The sequence below is a fragment of the Micropterus dolomieu genome, linkage group LG13 (genome assembly GCF_021292245.1).
Source record: "Micropterus dolomieu isolate WLL.071019.BEF.003 ecotype Adirondacks linkage group LG13, ASM2129224v1, whole genome shotgun sequence".
NCBI classification, from domain to species: domain Eukaryota; kingdom Metazoa; phylum Chordata; class Actinopteri; order Centrarchiformes; family Centrarchidae; genus Micropterus; species Micropterus dolomieu.
Window position 1 is genome coordinate 4698264 of NC_060162.1, and position 24670 is coordinate 4722933.

A 24670-nucleotide genomic window follows, 5' to 3' on the forward strand; every position below is an offset into this window, starting at 1 on the left:
TCTCTTTCCATTCACTGTTTTTAATGTACAGTAAGCATGTGACTAACAAAACAGGAAACAGCACCAGTAGAAATGTGTACTTCAGCTAATCTAGCCGTGTTCCAACTATTCTGGGCAATGCTGTGTGTGCATAATTTATTATGTGTGTGCATTCATCTTACAACTGCCTTTAGGGTAAAAACCTAAGACTGCCTCTACTCAATTTCACTGAAACAATTTAGCCTAGCCTCGGTTATTAATTAACAACTCGCAGCACTATAAGCCACACAATATTAACGCTCACAATGATTACAAATACATGTCAAAATAAATATCAAAAGATACATGTTGTTCGGCTACTGTAAGCACAACTGATTACGTCAAGAGTACAGGCATTTCTTTTTTTTGAAAAAACGGAATAGAATAAAATGGAAGAACAAAGTTTGGAGAAAACAGATTTGATAGGGAAAATAAAGAGAAGAAACTATTTAATTCCTGTTCAGCACATCTTTGCTCAGAGTCATTTCTCTCCATCACAGCCAGGTGAACAAGGGTGAGAACAGTTTTGAGGGTGCATCAGAGGCAGCTCGCTCTGTCCATTTGTCCTTTAGCTGGAGGAGGCGAACAGTGTCTGTTCCCTGTTTATTATCCCAGCTGGCCTTAGCTCACCCAAGGCAGGGAATCTTCTTTCAGCCCATTGTTCTGCCTTTTGATGAGGGACACGACCTGTTTCCCTGCAGGAGAGAAACCCCCGGGGGGTCCGAGCCATAATGCAGGATAATCCATGCCTCTCGGCCCCCACAGCTGGGGCGGGTTTGAGGGTGGGGAGAGCCAGAGTGCTCGGCCTAGCAGTTGATGGAGGTACAGTCTGCTTTGGCTTTCCCCGCGGAGTTGATTATCCTCATGAGGCAGTGTCCAAACTCCTCCAGGGTCATCCTCTCCGCTTCGGCCTGAGGCTGATGAGTCTGTTCTGCCTTTTTGGCCTGTTCAATCAGACACTCGCACGTCGCTTCAAGCACCTCCTTTGTTACAAACGTATATGGCAGCCTGCAGGGAAGGAAAACAACGCCTTAGTGAGAAAATACAGTACATCTTCCTTACCGTCCAGTAGGATTCTATGGAAGTTTTTCCCTCCAGTGTTTTAAATGCTTTTACCAAGATTGTAGCACAAACAACCTGGTTTCATGGTGACAACCGTGAATAAGTGGAAAATTAATATGTTGTATGTTAAAAAGGATCAGGTTTGATTGGTCAACAGTGGAAGGTGAAAGGCCTGATAATTAGTAAAACATTAGAATAGTGGTTAAAAAAGTTATACCGGCTAAATTAACCTGTTTCAATTTTCTATTCAACTATTTTTTGTATTTAAATGTCTTTATATTTCCCTATGTTGCTGTTATGTAGAGCACTTTGAATTGCCTTTTAGTTGAATGAAATGTGCTACACAAATAAACTTGCCTTAATGTTATCAGCTACCATTATCTGTTAACAGACTGCAACCCCAGTTGTCACTTGTGTTAGTCAAATGACGTTTTCCTCAGTAATATATTTACATTGGTAATTACCTGCCTCTTAACTTTGATTTCTTCTTTAAAGCTAGGACAAGTAATGAGAAACTATCCAGCAACAGCTAAATTTCTAAAGAACCTAAACGAAACTTCTCACTTCAGATGATAAAAGGGCAAGAGGGAAATACAATGTTCATTATAAACAAGTTTAGCAGTTATAATATTGCAATCTTTTGCAGTGGCAGAGTCTATCATTTCTGCGCAGGATTCAAATTGCCTTCAAATGACTATGTATTTTACGCTCTAAACTAAAGATATTTTACTTTAATACTGAAGAAATTAAGCTTTAAGTATTTAAAATTGCCTATACATGTACGAGAACTCACAGAAAAACGATGCTGCATGCAACCTAGAGTTAGTTCTCTCTCCTACAGCTATATGAAGTTACTGCTAACCTAACATCTCCTGCCGCTAGTTTACATTAAAAAGCATTCAACTGTTGAAATGTGTCATGGTGGCTTTTATTGTGAAGCCATCACCCCAGGCCTGCAAACTCAAATGGGGGGTTGTGACATCTTGGGTATTGTTCTGTCATATGTTCAAACAATAAAAAAAAACTTCTATTAGCTCAATATAAGGCTGCTGAACACTTCTATTCAAACCATAGTAGTGTTATTGATACATCACCGACCGTCATGGCTCTCAGTTTATCCAGATATTCCAGCTCGTTTTCATGAGGAAATCTATATTCTCAGGTATTTCTGAATTTTTCAGCTCTATTTAAGGGCCAAACACACACAGTTATGTGCTTAAATGCAGATGCATTTGTTTTATCACCTGCAAGTTGTTTGTCACACTCTTTGCCTGTATTATTTTTGAACCATTTATTGACTGAGGTTGTTGCCGTTTTATTTTTTCTATGTTGCTTTTGTGACTATGACCTCGTGTCTACCTACCTGTAACACAAATTACTTAATTTTGTATTGATTTCTATTAACATTCACTGCTTCGTTTTTTGAATGCATTTTCTTCTTTTGGATGTTGCTTTCATGACTGGATGTTTGACTTGCAAGTCATAGTTTGGGTTTGTGACTGACTTATCGTAGTTAACAGAAGCCAAACTTCACTTGAAATGCTAGGGGTATGAGAGGCAGGAGAAAAAAAAAAAAAAAAAACTCCTATCGTCGTCATAACAACTTCAGCTGTTATAATTATCCAAATGATTATTCCTGTAACATTGTTGTAGAGAAAAGTATTTCAGTACCTCCCACTTCCACTTGAAATAACAGGTGTCGTCCGCATGAGCAGGTCTGAGATCTGTGAGGACAGCTTGGTCTTAGCTGCAGTCTGCTGTTGTACTCTCACTTCTGCTGCATCAGCCAAGTGCATCAACGTCTTCCTCTCTGGGCTCTCCTCAAAGTTCTTGCAGCCGATGCACTTACAAATAGACGAGCACATGATCTTCGCCTTTAGGCGAAAGGAAGAACATATACAAATGTTAACAGTCTTATTTAGTCAATATGAAGTGAAAGAGACATTAACGCCACATTACTTCAGGTAAAACCCACCTCATAGCACTCGCAGTAGTTCTTCAGGCAGCCTGATCGTTTACAATTGCAGCCTTTGCTGTGTCGACGATCTGATTCGCCCTCTTTGCCTTTGCCAATTTTAGGTTTGAAGGCCTCTGGGTTCCGGTCCAGACACGTCTGTGAAAAACACATTTCACCTTGATCCATCCGACTGACAGGAGGCAACTCAGCCCAGTAAGACAACTCACAAACCTCAGACATACCTTTATAGCTTTGAGACGTTCGGTTTCATGTTCCAGGTTGTTGAAGCAGTTATTGCAGTTGCAATTATTGCAGAACTCCCCGTTTGCAAAGCAGTCACAGTATCTAGGGGAAGGGGAAAGTTTAAAATAAATAAAACTTCCTGAATAAGACTGAGTTAGCTGCATATTTCAAAGTGCTCCTCACTCACAAACAAGTTCACTTTTTATATAAAGTTACACATCCAGAGGCCATTTCTGCACACTTTAAATAAAAAACTACAGTCATACTTACAGTTTGAGACACTGTGACTTGGTGCAGTTACATGGTTTCCTCGGTCTTGAGGTTGTTTCTGCTGTTGACAAGCTGGGAGACAATGAATAATATCACTTAGATTAAAATGAAATCCAAACATATTCAACCAACAAATCAGTACAGTGGGGAGAAACTCATTTAAAAAGAAAAATATAACTTCGAGCTTCAATTGAAAGTAAAAAAAAAAAAAAAAGGTCCAAATCCAGATACAGACTGGAGACGGTATGGTTTACTTGCATGTTTTAGCTCTCGGGCCACTATAATGCCACTTAATAATCAATAATTAAAAGATATACTGTCACATTAAAGATTAGTAGTATAAGTAAGCAAGATAGTGTTTCCATTAAGCCCCAAATTCAATTTTAGTTCACACTACTGTTTGTGACCTAGTTTGTATTTTATTTTGAAAACTAAACAAAACGCCCATCAATGTTATATTTTCTAGTCTATTTTAAAATAAAAAGATTTAGTTTGTCTGTCCCGCATCAAAAATATTAACTGCCTTCATGACACCACTTACCCGTTGAGTGGCAATCTGGCCTGAGTCTGGATCGCAGTGGACGCAGGGAACCCAGAGCTGCTGGCGAGGGTCACAAACGGTGACTGCTGGAGCTACAGGAGAGGCAGATAACGCAAAGGGAAATTCTCAACACTTGGATATCAAAAAAGGAGTAGTGAATTCTTATTTTTTTTTTTTTTTAAACACCAAATATATATATATATAAAAAAAACACAACAACCCTAACCTGTGTGACATATTGTGCTGGAACGACGGCATAGCCCACATTCCCGCCTCCTGGAGCTGGTGCCAGAACGGTGCCTGGAGGAAGGTTGGTGAAGTTGGGCTGGATCTGGGGTAGCGGAGTTGCAGGCATGATCAGGCGTTGCTGGGTCTGAGTGGTTGTTACTACTGCTGCTGACGTCAAGGGCTTAGGAGCCACCTAAAGGGAAAACCATGTGTGAATGAGGCTGCTCGAGAGACATTTCACAGAAAGCTCTGATTGAATATACAGGAAGAAAAGTTACCTGTTTGATGTTCTGTGCCTGGACGATGGGGACAGACATCCTGACTGCTCCTGTACTGACCACCATAGGTTTAGCTGTGGGACATTAAGCATCATAAGTTGCCTCAGAAGAGCTCCCATCTCTTTGCTAAACAACATTCTGGGTTAGTTACCTGACAAACGGTAAGTTAATAAGTCACCTGTCTGTATGGAGCTGGTGCTGGGACCACTTGGCTGTCCCGTGCTGCTAGCGGTGGTTGCTGTGACGAGGCGGACGTAGTGGAACCTGCTACCTGGCACCTGAATCTGCTGCACATTCGGCTGTGCGCCCAGCGGGATGATGGTCTTGAACTGGGACCCACCGACTCCTCCCACAGACTGCACTGGTTTAATACTCTGAAAATATTCAGATACAACAGTAGACAGAGCTTTAGTACAAGTGACAGACTAATAAATCAACTTTGTATAGTAGGAGTCAAGCAGAAAACTTTGTTTCTAGCCATAAAAACCTTTTTAAAAGCCTCAACAGTTTCTGACTAAGTGAGCTCTGCCACATCCGACTCTAGTGTACTTGTACCAAAGTGTCTTTCATTAATAAGTTTTAGAGCATTTGTAATGAAATATAATAGAAAACAACTTTGGAGAAGTTCATAATAGTGTACATAATTTATGCAAAATAAATTGCTTGGATTTCTTCATACCAAAACAACAAGTTATAAAACCCGCCGCACTGTGTATCACACTTAAAAAGGTAATGCACACAAAGCAAACAGACAACTGTGCCCCACACGTGAAATCTAATTTTCCAGCTACAAAGAAACGGACAAATCTGTTTTGTTATGCTGCTTTATTGTGCAAACTGTATTAGTCGTGGCACTGCAGGCTACACAAGCTACTGCTGACCCACAGCACAGTATTAAAGTTGATAAAATATAGAACTTGCTGCCACAATTTTGATAAAGTCTTCTAACATTTTCTTTTTAGACCAAATGATAAATCAATTATCTGAGAAAATAACAGATTAACTGACATGTGAACAAAAAAATAATTTGTTGGATGTAAACAAGGTGTTTTCGCTCTCTGTGTGTGGGTATTTATCAACACACTGCATGTTCTGCAGTAAACTTGACACACTGTCTGCTGTCTCCTCTACATTTAAGGTGACCACAATGCAATGCAGCAAAAAAAGTATCCCCACACACTTCACTGTTGATATACATGAAATCATTGTTTTAAGTCCACAGCAGACGCGCCCACACTCCAGCTGACAATAAACACCGAGACCGGCTCGGTTCTTTGATCTTACCTGTGTCGTGGTTTGGTTGGTGGCCAACTTGACTGGAGATGCAGATGTGGACTGCTGGACTGTGAGGATCTGCTGGCCAAGTGCTACATTGACAGGCAGCGCCACCGATTTCTGAGAGGCATTGGAGGTCGGGGACGCCACAGATACAACAGTCACCTGGCGGAGCAAAAGTGCAGTGTGATCAAACTTGCATCATCTCACTACTATTCTCACATTATATTAATGTTCAGCCCACAGATATCAACTATGAACCTGTTTAAATCACGTTGCAATGCATGAAGCTTGAGTTTACTGCCAATAGAGTTCTTAAACAATCAAGAATTCATGCTGCATGTGCTGGCAGAAAGTGAATGAAAACAAGGCTGAAACGTAGCCTCAAGTATAAAAGGCCTTCCTCACTGTGAAACTTTTGATTTGTCAAACACAGGTGTGAATAATAACATCAGTGATTGCTGCAATCGCTGTAGGTGTGTCAGTCCCAGGGCTCTGGTATTGGGCAGACTGACACGACTTACAGGCACTCTTAAATGGGCCATCGTTAAGGTTGTTAATGACACCTGTGCCTTTCCTGCTAAACAAGACAAATTCTTGATAACAGCTGTGATGGCATTTCTAGGCAGTTGGTCAATATTGAATTGACAACTGAAATAAGTGGGAAACACTTCTACTTCACAACGAGAAAAAGAATAAATGAGAATAAAGAGACCTTTATTCTGTAAATGTGGTGTATTTTGTGTAAAATGTACCTTGCTGGGAGTCTTAAGGGGTGAAATAGCAATCTTTTTGCCGGAGATACTTTGTATACTTGTGTTGTGGGGCTCGGAGAGAGTAATGGTCCTCGCGGGCATCACTGGGGAATTCTGTGTCAGGACCCGTCCTGTAAACACATGACACAAGTTGTGGCTTATCCAGACGTCTTGGAACCAGAAATATTCCGACCTCAAATTAGAAAAAGCACAAGTGAACGCCACTCCTTGGGCACATCCATCTGCCCCGACTTGATGTAGAGGCAGCTGTCTAACATCACAAAACAATGGCAGCACACACTGTTAATGGTAAACCATCCACAATAAGGCAACAAACTATATTTGCCTGTATTTAATTAAAATAATACATTTGATTATAAAGTAAAACCTGTTCTGTATGTACATCGATGTTAAAATATGTCACCAATGTTATTAGGTAACCGGTTACAGTAAACAATCACTGAACGTCATCTTCTCTGCATAAACGTTACTCAGGGAAATGTTAAAAATGCCAAAAATTTTGAAAACATTAGAAAATATACATTTACTGACATTTGCAGCTTACAAACCAATGCAGCTTGACGAGTAACATATTATTTATGTCACTAATTTTCATTAAAACAGCTAAATTTCTAATTAACACCAAGGACAGTGCTGAAGGTTCAATTTTGTGTACGTTTGACAAAGAGTCCAGCCATGTTTTTTGTTTACGCTTGGCACCTGGAACATTCTGAGTTGTAAATTAAGTTGTAAATTTTCCACTGGGAAATTCCTACTTCTAACTTTAACTAGAACGCAGCATTAATCACAGCAGAAACAGAACACAGGAGAAACGCTGACATTTGATCACTTACTCACAGGTTAAAGAAAAACGATGTAGTCTTGACTTGACGGTGACAAAATAATCAGACGACAATAATGCAAATACAATTACCTGCAATAACAGGAGATACTGATGTCTGAGGACTTAGACCTTTGCTGTTAACAGTTTTTGTGATGATGAACTTGATTGGCGCCGCTGAGGATGTTGGCGTTTTCTTGGCAATCTGTGGAGATATTTAGTAAAATTTACGTGCAGTCTATTCATACATTCACAACTTAACATCAGTGGAAAGTTTTAATCCAAACATACTTCCCATCTTCAAGTGACATCTAGTTGAATCTTAATTTACTGCCAGAGTTTGTAAGTACACTTCAGTTGTTCATACATGAACATTATTTTTAAGCTTGTGTAGATTTGAATAATATGACTACAGTGACTAAGACATCAGAAATCAGTCACATCTGGCCATTATCTGATCCACAACACACTGAATCAGACATGTGCATCACTAGTTTATCTGCCAGACAAGAACCTAGATTTAGAGGAGATTAATGAAATATTCAGCAGCTGGTGATGGCTGTCATAACTCGTGGTAAAACAGCCAACGACTGCCTGATGGTCACTGAAGATTGATCTAAGCTGAAGTATACGTATCAAATACCATCTATTAATATTAGATATTAACAAGCACGAGTGTCCTTGTGAGCACAAATGTAATGTATTAACTGATTTAATAATTGATTTAATGTACTACCTTTTGATTTTATGCTCTGACATAATCTGCATTATTACTTTATTTAAATTATTCAGAACATGACTGTCCCCCTCTTTTTTCTTTAAACCATGTGTACAGCTTTGTGTACAAATGGTACTTTGAACTTCCTCTGCGTTTAAAATGTGCTATGTAAATAAAGCTGCCTTCCCATGTGCATGTGTATATCAATATTTAGATATTTACTTTGCTCAAGCAAGCTCATCATCTTCTGAAAGATTTGTGAACTCTGTATGCTGTAACGCCTGAACTAACAAAAATGTAAACAAAAAGGTAGCTTTCTCATTCAGCACAAGGTTGAACCTGTTTCTTGTCTACAAACCTGACTGTTCTTTAAGTAACACACATCAAACAGGAAAGGTAACACATTACAACTAGTTGTATCCGCTCTATTTTGCAGTCGACACAGTACAATATCGTCTTGTCTTCTGCCATAACCTCTTCTTTAGACAGAGAAACAGTCAGATGCAAACAAACAGATTAGCTTTCTTATCTACCTACCCCGGTTTAATGCAAGATTAATTCAATTCAATTCAATTTATATAGCGCCAAATCACAACAACAGTTATCTTATAGTGCTTTACATAAAAGAGCAGGTCTAGACCGTACTCTGTGATATTATTTACAGAAGCCCAACAATTCCCACCGAGAGCAAGCACTTGGCGACAGAGGCAAGGAGATTAGAGCATCAAAGCCCACGTCACGGTTTACTTGTTGGACAGGCCATTGGAAACTTATCCATGGATGGAAAAAACTGAAATCCAATCTAACAGAAGCAGATATGATATAGATATTAATAGTTTGTAAACAGTTTGTGCAGTCTTATTGGCCAATGTTAAGAATGGGCAACAGAGCTGGGCAATAAAAAAATAATTATAATTATTTATCACAATATAATTTCACTCAATAACAATAAAACAAATGTTCAATAAATGTTTGATTTAATTAATTTGAATCACAAACAAATTAGCACTTCTATTAAGATATTTATTTTGTTGAGGAAAAGGGACTTAAACTTAAAGAGTTTACAAAATTTTCTTCATGCATGTTAGTGCAAAAAAAGATTTTTTCATAATTGTTTTGAATGTCAAATGATCCACTGTTTGGCATCAAGTGTTTGTTCTGACAGTAAAGAAAAGTTTAAAACCACAATTAACGTTCTGGTTTCTTCAACTTTCACTCAGCAGCAAAAATCAGCCTTTAAAACATGAAAAATAATTTAACATTTATTGTGATAATTATCGATTTCAAATAATATGACTTTTTTTATCATGATAACAGTTTTGGCCATATCGCACAGCCCTAATTTACATCACTTATTTAACACTGATATGTGTAAAATAATTAAAAGGCTAATTGTTAAATAATGTCAAAATACATTTACATAAATATTGCACTATAACACAAAACAACCCATGTTACCTGTACGGTTTTCAGCTGCTGGGCCTGTAATGTGGTCAACTGGTTGCCAGTACTCCCCATCACCGGCTTCATCTCCGACCTCCCACCAATAGTCACCACTTTAAACTGTGGTGCTTGAGATTTCGTGTCTACTGCAGTCTGTGAAACGCCAGGCTTGCTGCCCGTGTGCGGTAACTGCAGCACTATCGGTTGCCCCGACTTTCCTATTGCTGTAACCAAAAGTTTTTGTCCGTCCTGCTTGATGACCTGAGGCTGAGTGGCTGCAGACTTTGCTGCCTCTGTGGCTTGGGATGAGGCCACCTTGTTGAGAATGATCTGATGGTTTGCGGCAGAGATGGTAAACGGAGCGGTGAGCTTCTGTAACCCACTAGTAGAGACACTAGTCCCAGTCAAACTATCTGTAGTTTTGGTAGTGGCTGTGGAAGTCGCCATGGAAGGTTTAAGGGTAAGAAGGGGTGACGATGTACTGGAAATCGAGATGGGAAGTTGACTTCCAGAGCTGATGCTGAAAGTGGAGTCTGTGGTGGTGGATGTGGTCAGAGCCTGAGTATGTCCTGTTGAAGTGGCATCTGAACAGAGGCTCAAACTTTCTGAAGCCATGGGCGTATCCGTTTCCATCGGGACCGATGTGTCATCACTGGGCTCTGACTGCACCGTGGTGCTGTCGGGCTGGGAGTGAGGGATGTCCTCTATGGCCTCAGTATCCATGATCTCATCAGGAAGGAGGCTGTTGACCTCTGGTGACACCACATCCATGTTTGCAAAGTCTCAGCTCTCCGTTATTCCTGAAAGAACAATGCAAATCATTTGTCATTGGCACAGTAAATAATACTTTCATTATTATTTAAATGCAATTCTTTTAACCAGTTAGGAGACGTACTCATTTACTGCACTAAATGCATCACGGTGCATGATGCACATAACCTTTCCCAAAGTTCTTGCATTTAGTTGTTTATGTTTGGTGGCTCCTGATTACATTTTAGATCTTTTAACTCTTTATGAACCTTTGCGTAGGTTGAGATCTTCAGGCAGGTGTCTCCTGTCTCTTCCTGAGTCCAGGCTGAAACTTAAAGGGAACAGAAAGTTTGCTGTCAGGGCCCCTGAGGCTCTGGAACGACCTTCTTGAGGAAATTAGGCTGTATTCTCGTTTTATTTCTCCTGCGTATTTTAATGTTTTATTTTTTGTTATTGTATTTTGCCCGTCATGTATTTTATCATTCACCGTGGTATTTTATGTCATCTCTCTCTCAATCTCTGCCTTTTGTAAAGAACTTTGTACTTTTTGACAAGTGCTCTATAAATAAAGTTTCTTCTTTTTATTTACTTACAATACTCTGACTAACATCCACCTGTATATTTACTACTTACTGGCACTTGAGTAGCTGTTCATATTGTACATACTGTATATATAACATCCACCTGTACCTCATGTGCAAAATAATATTTATTTATTCTTGAATCATTTTCACTATTTCACTACACTTTTGTCTTGCTGTCTACAAATGTTGTTGTTTTTGTTATGGTTGTGTTTAATTCTGTAGTTTGTGTCTGTTTTTGTTGAGCTTGTTGTCCTGTTTGTTTTGTTTATGTACACTAAGAGAGTCAAATTCTAAGTCATACTTGTACCTGACAATTAAAGGTGATATATATATATATAAATTCTATCCTTACATACATACAAATATGCATAATTGGACAACAATGCAGGCTGTTTGCATAGGGCTTTTCAAGAAAAATAAACTAAAAAGCAAGGCAGATAAAGCTAGCGAGTTAGTGTTCACAGCAAAAATGCCTGGTTTGACAACTTCATGCTTCACCCAGGGTGGGAAATTAACTTTTTCAAATGCAAAAACATATAAGAGAAACTGACAGATAAATGTTTTATTTCACCAGCCACTCAATAGTACACTTTCATGTTTTACCAGCATGTGGCTGCTGCTCCTTCCCCATCCTGCAGCTATCTGTAAATTAGTTTTATAGTAATCAAGAGAATGTAGTGTGAATGAATCACGTTTGAGCTCTCTACTCATAGTGACACAGGTTGACAGCTGATGCTGGGTTAGCTAGGCCGCACCGATCATCTCAGGCGTGTATCTTTGTCCTGCTGCACTCTCCTCAACATGAATCCACTGAAACGCACATATGAACCCTGCCCACCTCTGAACTACACACACACACACACAGATGAAACTGTGCTGCACTCATTTGTGTAAAAAAAGAAAAGAAAAGTGATCTTCGTTTGTGCAAAGATTGAGAAAAGCGACGAGCTGTTCTGCAGCCTGCGTTACTATTTCAGGCCGGGGTTGGATTTCGAAAGATCCGCCATTTTTACCTCGTCATCAACTCTGTTAGCTCTCCGGCTAACACTGAGCTATTGAGACTGAGGGAATGTTTTCACTATTAGTTAGATAAAGATAAGACAATTACCCGCAACAGTCCCCTCTCAAAGCAGAACAGCTACACAAGAGCTAAAGATAATACTCGCTGGCAACTGTGTGCTAACTTATTAGCAAGTAATAAACTCTTTCAGCGGACTAATAACGTAAACAATGCTAGCTTTCAATAATTCCCCTGTCGCTTGAATCATCCAGTTACATTACAACATTTTAGCCCGACACTGCATTTAATACTATTACCGTTACACTTATGTTACCACAAGGCCTGTGCTTAGTTAGCGTGGCCTAATCATGTATAAATTATATATTTTAGTTAAACGTCAGCTTAGACCTATTTTCCCCAGACAAGATGCGCATAAGATCCGTTTCTAAATCAACTTCAGGCACAATACGAAGTTTACAGTTCAGTAATATGGACACAGCTAACACAGCAGAGGTTACTGCTAAACTTGTGCTCTTGTAAATTTTTATCATCCGCAGAAGGAACAGTTAATGTAGAAGTCGCTTTACCATCGCACCAAAACAACTCTCAAAACGCGTCTCAAGTGTTCAGCTAACTTAACTTAGCTTTTTACTTTTCGTGTGCGACTTCACATAGCAGACGGTTCACATGGTTTTTACACCATATGTTGTCAGAGGATCACAGAGCGCTGGAACTGATCGGTTCACGGAGATATCTACACTGGTGTCTACCCTTAACCATCGTTATCATCCTCACTATCAGGCTCATCAAGCCCAGCGGGCAGGACAACAGTACTAGCGAACTTGCTGAGCTTGCTAACCCTGAGCTAGCTAGCACAACATTATATCTCAACATTGAACACGTTGTTAAATGTGAGGCTTTCTACCGGATGTAGTGCAGCGACATCTACAATGGGCCAACACGTAGCAATGCTTACCCGAGATATTCACACAGGGCAACGTTTCCAGATAAAGCGAGGAAAGGAAAAGGCGATTGTTCAAAATACCGCGCCGAGCGCCATTCCTCCCTGACATTTCACAAGTCGGCCACGCCCTCCGCGTCCTACGTCACCGCTACGTAATCCTTAAAGGGGCAGCGCAACCTCACCAAAAATATTTCGGTTGTTACAATTAAAAACAGCATTTTTTTTTTCTCTCTTTATTGGATCTTGAATTCATCTCAAACAAATATCTTTTGGCAAAACAAAAGTAGGGTGGAGTCAGCTAGAATGTGCCACTTTTTGGTAAATGACTAATAAGACCATCCAATAAGCTATGCATGAGGCATTGGTCTCTTATAATAATATTTATTTGTTATTAGTAAAATTGTTTGGAATAAAAAGTTTAAAGATTAAAACATTCTGGGAAGAGGTAAGAGTTATAAATGAAAAGATCATTTCAAAACAAATTTTACTGGACCCTAAGCTTTTTCTGTTAGGCTTGTACCCAGAGAAACATTACATTTATTCATTTAGCTGACGCTTTTATCCAAAGCGACTTATGATTACTATACATGTCAGAGGTCGCACACCTCCGGAGCAACTAGGGGTTAAGTGTCTTGCTCAGGGACACATTGGTAGATGGGTCACAGTGGGGAATTGAACCCAGGTCTCTCACACCAAAGACATGTGTCTTTTCCATTGCACCATCACCACCCCACAACCTAAAAAACATTATTTTAGGAAAAGGAAGTGAGCATTTATAGACCTCATCTTGCTGTAGGGCTAAAAATGTGTTGCACTGTTGTGGATTCATAAACCACGACTCAATGGATAAGACAGATGTTATCAAGCCTTCCAGTAGAAAAGATAGCTGACATATTTAGGGCTAAACAGCATGTATTTGAGAATATATGGAGTTCTTTCATTAACTGCAGGTTCCACCATTGTGGAATTCATACTATTGCGATATTATAGAATTATATTATTATTCTTTATTTCTGTTTTATTTAGTATTTACCACAATTGGTATGGCTTTTGTTAGATCACCATTTGTAAAAACGGGAGGTAAATTTCTGTTTTGACTGTATGATTGTCTTTGAATGAATGGCTGTATGTCAAGCTGTTAAAATAAAATGAAATGAAAATATAAATATATATATATATTTTAGAATGCACTGCAGATTGTTCTGGGTGTATGTGCATTTAAATAACTTTATAAATTGTTTTATTTTATTTTATTTATTTTATATGTTACCATATTTTAATAGGGCTTGTGTGTTAAGTTCTGTGTGTAACATGAAGGGACTCCAAACTTTCTTCTCATAATACAATCTTGTGTTGTATGATGATAAATAAACTACCTTATAAACCTTGTGTATGTAGGGCTACCAATATAATACAAATGGTATTTCTCTTTCCTTTATGAAGATAAATTTACGTTGCTGATGTCAAAATTTACTCAAATAAAATGAATAACTAAATTAAAAGTTCAGTGGCTTGATACAAAAAAAGCATAATGGGAAAGAAAAAATTATAGGCTAGCCTATATAATGAGAAAATGAAGAAACGTTAAAATAAGAAGCATATAGGCTATCTCTTTTGAAAATAGATTCTTTTCTAAATCTTTTTTTGTGAAGTGAAGTCACATTTTATCTAAAGACAAAAATATGTACAGAGATACAAATGAGAACAGGGCCAGTATTGTCTTTATTAACATGTGTTAGTAGATTTAGCTACCAGGAGGCTTGCCCTGGTTGAAACACATATAATTACTGTGCTTATACCTTACTTACAAAGTATATCACTATCAGATATAAATCCTGCACACTGGTCAATAGTGTATACAGATATGTAAATATGTATGTCCTGTACATTGCCCACTTGTATGTAAATTATATCTATGTTCGCATCTGCTTATCTTTGTTCAGTTCAGTTCAGGAGAGCAGCAAGAGCAGTGGAAAACTGAAACAAGAGGAAGATTTCTGTTTAATTTGGATTATGTCAGTTTATCATTTAGAAACAAAAGAAGGTCAAGAAAGAGAATAAGAATATCTATATAGCACACTTAAGAAAACAAGGTTAATTTAAACGTGTTGAGGAGTTTGTAATCAAACAACCTGGACTGGACTCCTGAAGTTCACAGACGGGTCATCAGCCTCATCCGGGACGGTGATGAGTCATAAAGACTAAAGTGGGAGCCCAACACAGACACCAAATCATCAAAAAGGCCCAGCAGAGGATGTACTACTACTTGCGCCAGCTCAGGAAGCTGAGCCAGCCTAAAGAACTGCTGATCCATTTCTACACAGCTACTGTATCATCCAGCCTGCATGTCCATCACTTTCTGGTTTGGAAAGTGGGAGAAGTTAGATGTGCAGGAAGGAACAGAAGAGATGAGACAATCATGTTGAGACTTAGATTGGGACTCACTTGACTAAACAGTTTATTATTCCAAATAGATAAAAATAGTAGCAGTTGTTACTAATGTGTAAGATGAAAGAGTAGAGCATATTACAAAACATAAGTACATTTACTCAAGTACTGTTCGTGCCATTTTCTTCTTCTGCTCCACTACATCTCAGAGGGAAATATTGTACTTTTAACTTCACTACATTTAGCTTCAGTTACTAGTTACTTTACAAACTAAGATTTTTACACACAAAACAAATGAAGAGTTTAAATTATTAATTGTTATAAATTAATTCCCAAAAAGTACAGCTGCCACATTAGTTTACTGAAATAAATTTAATTGGCAACTATTTCAGTAATCGTTATTGTCATTTTATATGTAAAAACATTCCATGTTCCAGAAAACAGGCTCCAGCTTGACACATGTGAAGATTTGCTGCTTTTCCTTTTGATTATTTAATGTATTTTTAATAGTTTTGAGGTTTGGACTAACAAAACAAGCATTGTGAAAGTGTCACTTTGGGCTCTGAGTAATTGTGACAGTGTTTCTCACTATTTTCAGAATTTTACAATCAATAAATGGAGAAAATAATCAGCAGATTAATCTAAAATAAAATAAATTATTAATTGCTGTCTGATACAAAATAGTTCAAACTCAACCAACAACAGCATTAAATCCTGCTTTTACATTAATCCATGAGTACTAATAAACTAATGATATATAATAGTATAACAGTGGGGAAATTTCTGCAGTGAGTACTTTTAATATATTAATCTGACTGTATTGTTTTTGTTTATAGTGTGTATATATGTGTTCTCTACACTGTAGCCTGTATGTGATTTTATTATTGTATTATTATTGTATTTTAAGTAACCACATTGTGAGCAATGTACAATCCTGTGTCAAATTCCTCCTATGTGAACACATACCTGGCAAATAAAGCTAATTCTGATTCTGAGTCTGATTAAGTGCATTTTCCTTATTATACATACATATTTTTCTAAGTAACATTTCAAAAGCAGGATTTTTAATAGTAACACACAATACTTTCACAGTTGGGTTTTAGTACTTAGTACTACTTACTTAAGAGTAGGCTTAAGACTTTCCTCTTTGAAAAAGCTTATAGTTAGGGCTGGCTCAGGTGAGTCCTGAACCATCCCTTAGTTATGCTGCTATAGGCCTAGACTGCCGGGGGATTTCCCATGATGCACTGAGCTCCTCTCTCCTCTACTTTGTCTCCCTCTGTATGCAACCTCATCCCATTATTGCATGTTACTAACTCAACTTCTCCCCTTTCCGGTAGTCTTGTGCTTTCTCGTCCCTCTCCTCTCTCCTCCTATCACTTCCTGCAGGTGTTTCTGGCTCTGGAGCTGTGGAGTCTGGATCTGTGGTTGCGGGTTACCTGCTGCCCCCGTGTTCCTGCTTGAGCTTTCTGCCTCTTAAAATGAAGTTTTTCCTTGCCTCTGTCGCCTAGTGCTGCTCTTGGTGGGAATTGTTGGGCTTCTGCAAATATCATCACACAGTACGGTCTAGACCTGCTCTTTTATGAAAAGCGCTGTGAGATAACTGTTGTTGTGATTTGGAGCTATATAAATAAAATTGAATTGAATAATGGATTTGAATACTTTAACCACCACTGCTTAGAATAACTATAACTTGTAACTTTTTTGTGTGTAATGTCAGGATAAGTCATTCTGATCCACACTCCAGAGCAGCTGGTGGCGGAAATGCACCTCTAAGCTGGTTTGCAAACAGCCAATAAACACAAAAGAAGAAGCGCGTTGGCTGGAGGACCGATCGCTTTGTGGGACACGGACCGGAAGTCCCGCTCCCCTCTTGGCGGAGGAAGCCGGTGTTGTTGACGCTTCGACGGGCGAAAATGGCGACCGAAGTGAGGCAGGAGCTTGCACAGCTGATGAATTCAACTGGCTCTCACAAAGACCTTGCTGCCAAGTATGTAACTCCTATTACAAAATACATATTACTTGCTAATAGTAGCCGTGTGCGTTTCCAAATTTAGAAAGGCCGCAGTAACTGTTAGCTAGCAACGAGATAGCTGTTGTAGTCCAAGCTAAGCTAATGCTAGCCACCTAGCTACATTAGCCAAATAATTCAGCTTGGTAAACGTTAAGTGGTTAAAAAAAACTGAATTTTCTTTTTAAAGCGTTTTGTTATACATTGTCTTTTAAGCTGCATCGCCACGTTAAAGCGATTTAAAGCTGCGACGTTACTGTTACATGTTATCATGTTAATATTATCTAACAGTTCCTTTCCAATATCCTGTAACGTTATATCCTATAATTCTTCATGTAGGATCTCTTTACTTTTTCTATATTTATCTATTACTACTTTTATGTTTACGTATACTGTAAAGCACCAATATATCAAGGCAAATTCCTCGTATGTGATAAGAAACCTGATTCTGTTCACTAGTTCCACAAATAGTGCTTTGCTCAACAAAAAGTTACCATTAAACGAGTGACTGTGGCTAGTTACCTCATACATGGTTAAAAAGCTTTCAGGCATAAAATTGGTATTTGACAGGAAATATACAAGTTACAAATGCTCAACAATTCTCTAAGTGTTCTTTTTCCCTTTTTATCAGCAGCCCAAAGAAGTATGAGTTTAATGTGCTAAGCTTTATATTGCTTTTGTGTGTGTGACTGATTGTGTGCACATATGATCACATTTTTAAAATGTTCATTTATCAGTTGCACAGACATCCACAGCTATTTTCTAACCTGTAAAATCTTTCTCTATTTTTTTTTTTAGATATCGACAAATTTTGGACAAAGCCATTCAGTATACAGATGCAGATCAGCTGGAATCCTTGAAGGCTTTTGTTGAAGCAAGTATGATGTGCCTGCATTCTTTTTACCGTACCAGCATTTCCTACATGCTTAGTACATTTGGATATCTTACCATGATGTATCTTTATTTTACAGTGGTCAATGAAAATGTCAGTCTTGTCATCTCGAGACAACTGCTCACTGACTTCTGCACACATCTGCCCAACCTGCCCGACGCCACAGCTAAAGAGGTGTACCACTTCACCTTGGAAAAGATTCAGCCGAGGGTCATCTCCTTTGAGGAACAGGTAATTACCCTCGCACTCTCACATATCCCTCATGGGTATTTTTTGTTGATCATTCAGTCAGTTAAACTTCAGTGTTCTTATAGAAATGCCTAAATCAATTATGTTCGTACATGTCCTCAGGTAGCCTCAATCAGACAGCACTTAGCAACCATTTATGAAAAGGAGGGTGACTGGAGAAATGCTGCCCAAGTCTTAGTTGGTATTCCCTTGGAAACGGGACAGAAGTAAGTAAGCCACAGGCAGAATGATTGCCTACTTTAATGTTTGTGATATTTTCAAGTCTTTAAATACCTTTTTATTTCCTCCCTAGGCAATACAATGTTGACTATAAGTTGGATACATACCTGAAAATTGCCCGTCTCTACTTAGAGGACGATGATCCAGTGCAGGCAGAGGCTTACATCAACAGAGCGTCGTTGCTTCAGAATGAGTCCTCTAATGAACAACTGCAGATACACTATAAGGTACACAATCCCCTAGTGATTTCACTGTCGCAAGTTGTATCTGCGTTACTGTTACTTTTGCAATTTAATGCAAACAGTTCTTAAATGTAACAGTATAGGGACTTTGTCGTAAACAATGTGTGTCTTCTTCCTTCTTAGGTGTGCTATGCAAGAGTCCTAGACTTCCGGAGGAAGTTTATTGAAGCTGCACAAAGATACAACGAGTTGTCTTATAAGTCAATTGTCCATGAGACTGAACGTTTGGAGGCACTGAAACATGCTCTGAACTGCACTATACTGGCCTCTGCAGGTACCACCAAGACTGATCTGTTTAGGTCTACGTTTACAAAGATTATAAATATGACTCCTTTACAAATAGTTGAGACACACAAATAATGTTCATTTGTTTTAGGCCAGCAGCGCTCCCGTATGTTGGCCACTCTCTTTAAGGATGAGCGGTGTCAGCAGCTGGCTACCTATGGTATTCTGGAGAAGATGTACTTAGACCGTATTATCAGAGGAAACCAGCTGCAGGAGTTTGCTGCCATGCTGATGCCCCACCAGAAAGCCACCACGGCAGACGGTGAGTTGAGATAATTAATTTTACACTGCTGCTACGTTGTTGGGTTTGGCGATGGAGAAAAGTTTTTATTCCCTCCATCACTTCTTCAACTGTTGTTAGCCGACCGGTTGGCCACACGAGCCCTGCAACCATGCAATGTGTTGACAGTGTCGAGGCTATGCTGTCAGTGAAAGAAGGCCCATGATTCTGGTTTTATTGCAGCTGTGATGGTTCACAGATTGAGCTTTTAGAAGATAATGTTTTGTTGTCATGTCATTGTCATGTTTTATGCCTTGAATGCTGATGATGTACTAGGCCTGGCAAAAATAAAACAACAATGATAATTATCACAACATCATTTTCCTCAATAACAATATAACAAATGTTCAATAAATGTTTTATTCATTCATTTGAATTACTTATCACTTAATTTTTCCATTAATATTTGTATTTTGTTGAGGAAAAGGGACTGAAAAAAGAATTTACTTAATTTTACTTATGCATATTTGGAGGAGTTCACTCTCAGGAGCAAAAATCAGTATTAATATCAGAAATTTGATATTAATTGTGATAATTATTGATATCAAATGATATGAAATTTTTACAGTGGTAACATTTTTGGCCATATCGCCCAGCTCTATGATGGTAGGATAAAGTATTAAGGCACTTATTCATCATTACTGTATGTTTACTATAGCTCAACCCGGGTCCACTCCTGTTTGTTTAGCTTTTGGGTTATTTTTGGAGCAGACACAACGCACACACTCCATAATGAAAATCTAAATGTATTCATGTTGAAAAAGACATATCCTACGATTTTTTTGGAGTTGGATTACCAAAGAAGGGTCTGATGCCGGTGGAGAAACTTGTCCATCACACACTAGTATTAGTCTCAAGGCAGGTGGAAGGTTCTCCCGGATGTCTCAATAAAAAGGGTGCAGTCGCCGCAGTGCAAAAGTTGTTTATTGCACCTTTTATGGTCAACATTTTGAAATACAGTTTTCATATTGCTAATATTGGTTCCAGCACACCCTCACAACTCAGAGGCGGGGGAAATAGCATTGACATTCAAACTGAGTAGATTACATAATCATCAACACTTTTCATAGTATTTGTGTAATCCTCCTTAATATGCATAAAATAGAGCAGCACACACACACTAGCTGGTGTTTCTGTTGATAAATGACATGAAAATCTGTGCGTACAGAATGTCTCTGAAACAAACCATAAAAAGAATCTGACCCTCAGTCTGTGAGGTTCATAATATAAACGTGAATGTGTTTTAAGTTGTGTCTCTATCGCAGGCTCCAGCATCCTTGACAGAGCTGTGATTGAACACAACCTCCTGTCTGCTAGCAAACTCTACAACAACATCACTTTTGAAGAACTTGGTGCACTACTGGAAATCCCCCCGGCAAAGGTGAGACATCCAGTACCTAAATATTTTGTATGTATTTAATTTGTAGCCTTTTCTCCAAACAATCAATATGAAATGTAAATGGAACAATTCATATTAAGCTCTAGAGTTTTAATTCAGTTATCTGCCAGAATGCACAGTATGAAAACGTTCCAGGAACATTACTGATGGTCGATCAGCTATTTATCTTTTTGCTGATGTTGTGAATAAAATCTACTTTTTTGTTTTAGTTTCATATCATTGTATTAAAGTCTGTCCTCAATTTGGCTCTTGCCTTGAGTTAACAATTGTTTCAAGATCTATTTGTTCCAGTTATGTTTAACATTATTAAAATACATATATACTCACTGGCCACTTTATTAGGTACACCTTTGTAGTACCGGGTTGGAGCCCTTTTTGCCTTCAGAATTGCCTTAATTCTTCGTGGCATACTTTCAACAAGGTGTTGGAAACATTCCTCAGAGACTTTGGTCCACATTGACATGATAGCATCACGCAGCTGCTGCAGATTTATCGGCTGCACATCCATGATGTGTACTCCCTTTTCACCACATCCCAAAGGTGCTCTATTGGATTGAGATCTGGTGACTGTGGAGGCCGTTAGAGTACGTTAGATCATGTTCAAGAAACCGTTTTTTTTTTTTTTTTTTCCCTCTTCTGACCTCAACAAGGCATTTTCGTCCATGCAACAGTGGCTCACTGGATATTTTCTCTTTTTCGGACCATTCTCTGTAAACCCTAGAGATGGTTGCGTGTGAAAATCCCAGTAGATCAACAGTTTCTGAAATGCTCAGACAGCTTAAATCCCTTTTCCCCATTCTGATGCTAGGTTTGAACTTCAGTAAGTTGTCTTGACCACGTCTACATACCTAAATAAGTTGCTGCCATGTGATTGGTTGACTTGCTATTTGTGTTAACAAGCAATTGAACGGGTGTACTTAAAAAAGTGGCCGGTGCGTGTATATTTTTCGGTGAGGCATTCACGCAAACCAAAAATGAATGTAATGACATTATTTACTCACACAAACCTCGCTAAATTTCAGTAAAATGTATGCATTCCCAAAGAAATTCCTTCAAGGCCAAAAAAGAAAGCTCAAAGCAATTCACTAGTTTAGTTCTCCTTCAGTTTTAATGATAAATTAAATAATAAATTAATTAATAACTGTCCAACTATTATTTCTATTCAGCTCTGTGAGGAAATTTGTTGGATCCAAATGCCAACTTCCTTTGTGTGTCTTTTAGGCTGAGAAAATTGCTTCCCAGATGATCACCGAAGGACGCATGAATGGCTTCATCGACCAGATAGATGGCATTGTACACTTTGAGAGTGAGTAAATGACAGCCAGTTTGTTTTTGTGGTCAAATGTCTTGTTAAGATTCAAGGTGAAAGTTAAAATTCATTCAAATGCAACATTTCATATATTTGTTGATAATATTGTCCATTTCTTTTTATAATTCACCTCCAACAAAAGCTAAGAAGAGCTTATCTTGGTATTAAATTCACTTCTGATGGAAGTTCCCTGACCTTATTGAAACTACATGTTGAGGAGAAAGCAAACAATTTAGTTAGAAGAATAATCTTTTAGCTTCTAATTACAAAGCCCCGTTATTCTTAAAAACTTGTTTTAAAGTCACCCCCTCTCTTCTATTATGTTGTACGGATATGAAGCTTGACGTGTCTCTAAAATTGATGGAAACCCTCTGCATGACTGAGGTGAAAGCTTTGCTTGGAGTGAGGACCTCCACACCCAACCTGACCTCTCTGACAGGGCATCCACCACTACAGGCTTTACTCTGAGAATAATAGGCCACCGTCCTTTTGTAAGATGAAACATCAGCTTGTTACGCATTAGAGTTATTATGTACTCAGATTGACTCGACATAAGAATTGTGTCATGACCTCACTCCTAGCGATGGAAGTGACAGATTAAACCAGTACTGACCGGGAGAAGCTGATAAAAAGGGGGAAGCAAATACAAGACATACTGAGAACTAAAACCTGAACTAATTGTCTGTAAACTAACAATAGAGAATTACATTTACATGGTTCAACATTTCATTTTGCAGGTTGCGTGTTGAACTTGTTTTAATGGACTGGTTTTTATAGTGTGCTGTTGTTGTTGCATATGTGTATAGGTAAAATGGTAGATGTTTTGACTTTATTGTTGTAGTTTTATGTAGTCTGCAGACTTATTGTCCTGCTGCCTTTCTTGGCCAGGGCGCCCTTGAAAAAAGAGATTTTATCTCAATGGGTCTTCTCACCTGGTTAAAAATGAAAAACCCAAATGATTGTATGTTTGTTGCATACCTGGCCATGGTGTTGCCGTTTTATATATGTATTGACAGAATTGTGTATGAAATATTTTTGGACCTAATGTTTTTATTTGATCAGGTAAAGTTATATAATAAGTTGATTATATTTGTGCCAATAAAATGACTATCTGGGGCCAGTAGGGGGCAGCCTCTTATCTGGAATGACAACAAAAAGCATTAAAGCTGATTAAAACACCTTCCCTGCTCATGGAAAGAGCAGAGACAGCAGACATTAGAAGTCACACACAGAGTTTTAACACCTTTTAACACTGTTTTATGCCCTTTTCCCCCCTTTTATCTCTTCCAGCCCGTGAACCCCTTCCTACATGGGACAAACAGATCCAGTCTTTGTGTTTCCAAGTCAACAACCTCTTAGAAAAGATCCGCCAGGCTGCTCCAGAGTGGGCTGCGCAGGCTTTGGAAAGTCAGATGACCCAGTAAACATCCTGACCCCTCCCAAAAGTATTCCCTAAACGGCTTCCTCACTCTGTCCTAAAGTGTTGTCTTCCTTGTCAAAAACATCACCACTTCAGGCCCAGTACTGGAAACGCCCAAGGAGAAGCCTCAGTTATCATCATCACTTTCAATTTTCAGAGAACATCTTTTATTACTTTTGCCCACAGAGGAAATTGTTAAATGTTTCTCAATATTTCAGATATGTGTCTGGCATAGATATAATAAGAGGAGTGGTGTTATGTAACATTTAGGTGTGACTTCATATAACAATATGTTTAAATTTGGATATGTTTATTCAGACAGTTGACATGTAATAGGGTAAAAAAAAGAAAAAAGATGCGAACAACTAGTCTATTTAAGCTTTTCCGTTCCAACACGTTCTCCTGTTTTTAACTTTACATAATTACACAACAATATCTGTCAAGTGGTTCTTGGTTTATGACGTCATGTAAAAGTTCTCGGTCCACATTTATGAAATTTCAGCAAGAGAGAATTAAATTCAAAGCTAAGAGAAATCTGCATCTTTGTCATGTCATTTGTTTTACTTGCTGCTTCAGTAACAATTCATTGAAATGTTATACCAGTTAAATCACAATTTATATGATAAAGTGATGAAATGCTCTTCCTGGGTTTGTTTTCCAGCAGCTTTCTTGGCAGGGTCCTCTTTAAGCTACCAGAATGTTGGCTCTTGTTGCCCTGTGGGAAAGTAGTTCATATTACTGATACAGACAGACATTGTTAATAGGTTCAAGAAGTTGGAGCGCCTAGTTGAATCTGTTTTGCATTTATAATTGAGATAAAGCATTCAAATCAGTTTCTCTACCTGTTAACTCAAAGCGCACACTCATTGGAGTAGGTGCTTCCATTGGATCCACACACAGGTTTACAGATTTAATGATGAAAAGTACAGCTGAGGCTGATGGGAATGTTATAAATTATGCAAGTATTTGACCATAAAGAAAAATACAATTTTGACTTAATGGTGGCTCTAGATGAAAAATCAGAGGAATCAATAAAGTCAGTAGAATTC

General features: G+C 38.4%; 2 protein-coding genes across 2 annotated transcripts; one reads left to right on the top strand and one right to left on the bottom strand.

The window, feature by feature from the left end:
- lin54 (lin-54 DREAM MuvB core complex component) lies at nucleotides 1-13059 on the bottom strand. Its single transcript, XM_046066653.1, has 14 exons — nucleotides 12940-13059; nucleotides 9645-10429; nucleotides 7562-7673; nucleotides 6628-6758; nucleotides 5882-6037; nucleotides 4776-4971; nucleotides 4598-4671; nucleotides 4318-4512; nucleotides 4092-4183; nucleotides 3551-3622; nucleotides 3280-3382; nucleotides 3056-3193; nucleotides 2752-2954; nucleotides 1-1026 (listed from the first exon to the last, which is right to left on the bottom strand). The coding sequence occupies exons 2-14, from the start codon at nucleotides 10398-10400 to the stop codon at nucleotides 825-827; spliced, it is 2430 nt and encodes an 809-aa protein (XP_045922609.1). The 5' UTR covers nucleotides 10401-10429; nucleotides 12940-13059; the 3' UTR covers nucleotides 1-824.
- On the top strand, nucleotides 12494-24159 carry cops4 (COP9 constitutive photomorphogenic homolog subunit 4 (Arabidopsis)). Its single transcript, XM_046066654.1, has 11 exons — nucleotides 12494-12499; nucleotides 17202-17305; nucleotides 18125-18204; nucleotides 18298-18449; nucleotides 18570-18673; nucleotides 18760-18913; nucleotides 19052-19202; nucleotides 19305-19475; nucleotides 20759-20874; nucleotides 22114-22198; nucleotides 23492-24159. Exons 2-11 carry the CDS (start codon nucleotides 17232-17234, stop codon nucleotides 23623-23625), a joined length of 1221 nt encoding a protein of 406 aa, XP_045922610.1. The 5' UTR covers nucleotides 12494-12499; nucleotides 17202-17231; the 3' UTR covers nucleotides 23626-24159.
- The last annotated feature ends 511 nt before the right edge of the window (nucleotides 24160-24670 follow it).

Bases quoted from the DNA above. Each gene is read 5' to 3' on its own strand.
- lin54 (XM_046066653.1), bottom strand. From the start codon at position 10,400: ATGGATGTGGTGTCACCAGAGGTCAACAGCCTCCTTCCTGATGAGATC. The intron at 6,038-6,627 runs GTACATTTTACA...TTGCTCCGCCAG, and splicing joins CCCTTAAGACTCCCAGCAAG to GTGACTGTTGTATCTGTGGC. The intron at 3,194-3,279 runs GTATGTCTGAGG...TGTTTTTCACAG, and splicing joins AACGTCTCAAAGCTATAAAG to ACGTGTCTGGACCGGAACCC.
- cops4 (XM_046066654.1), top strand. From the start codon at position 17,232: ATGGCGACCGAAGTGAGGCAGGAGCTTGCACAGCTGATGAATTCAACT. The intron at 17,306-18,124 runs GTATGTAACTCC...TTTTTTTTTTAG, and splicing joins CACAAAGACCTTGCTGCCAA to ATATCGACAAATTTTGGACA. The intron at 19,476-20,758 runs GTGAGTTGAGAT...TCTCTATCGCAG, and splicing joins GAAAGCCACCACGGCAGACG to GCTCCAGCATCCTTGACAGA.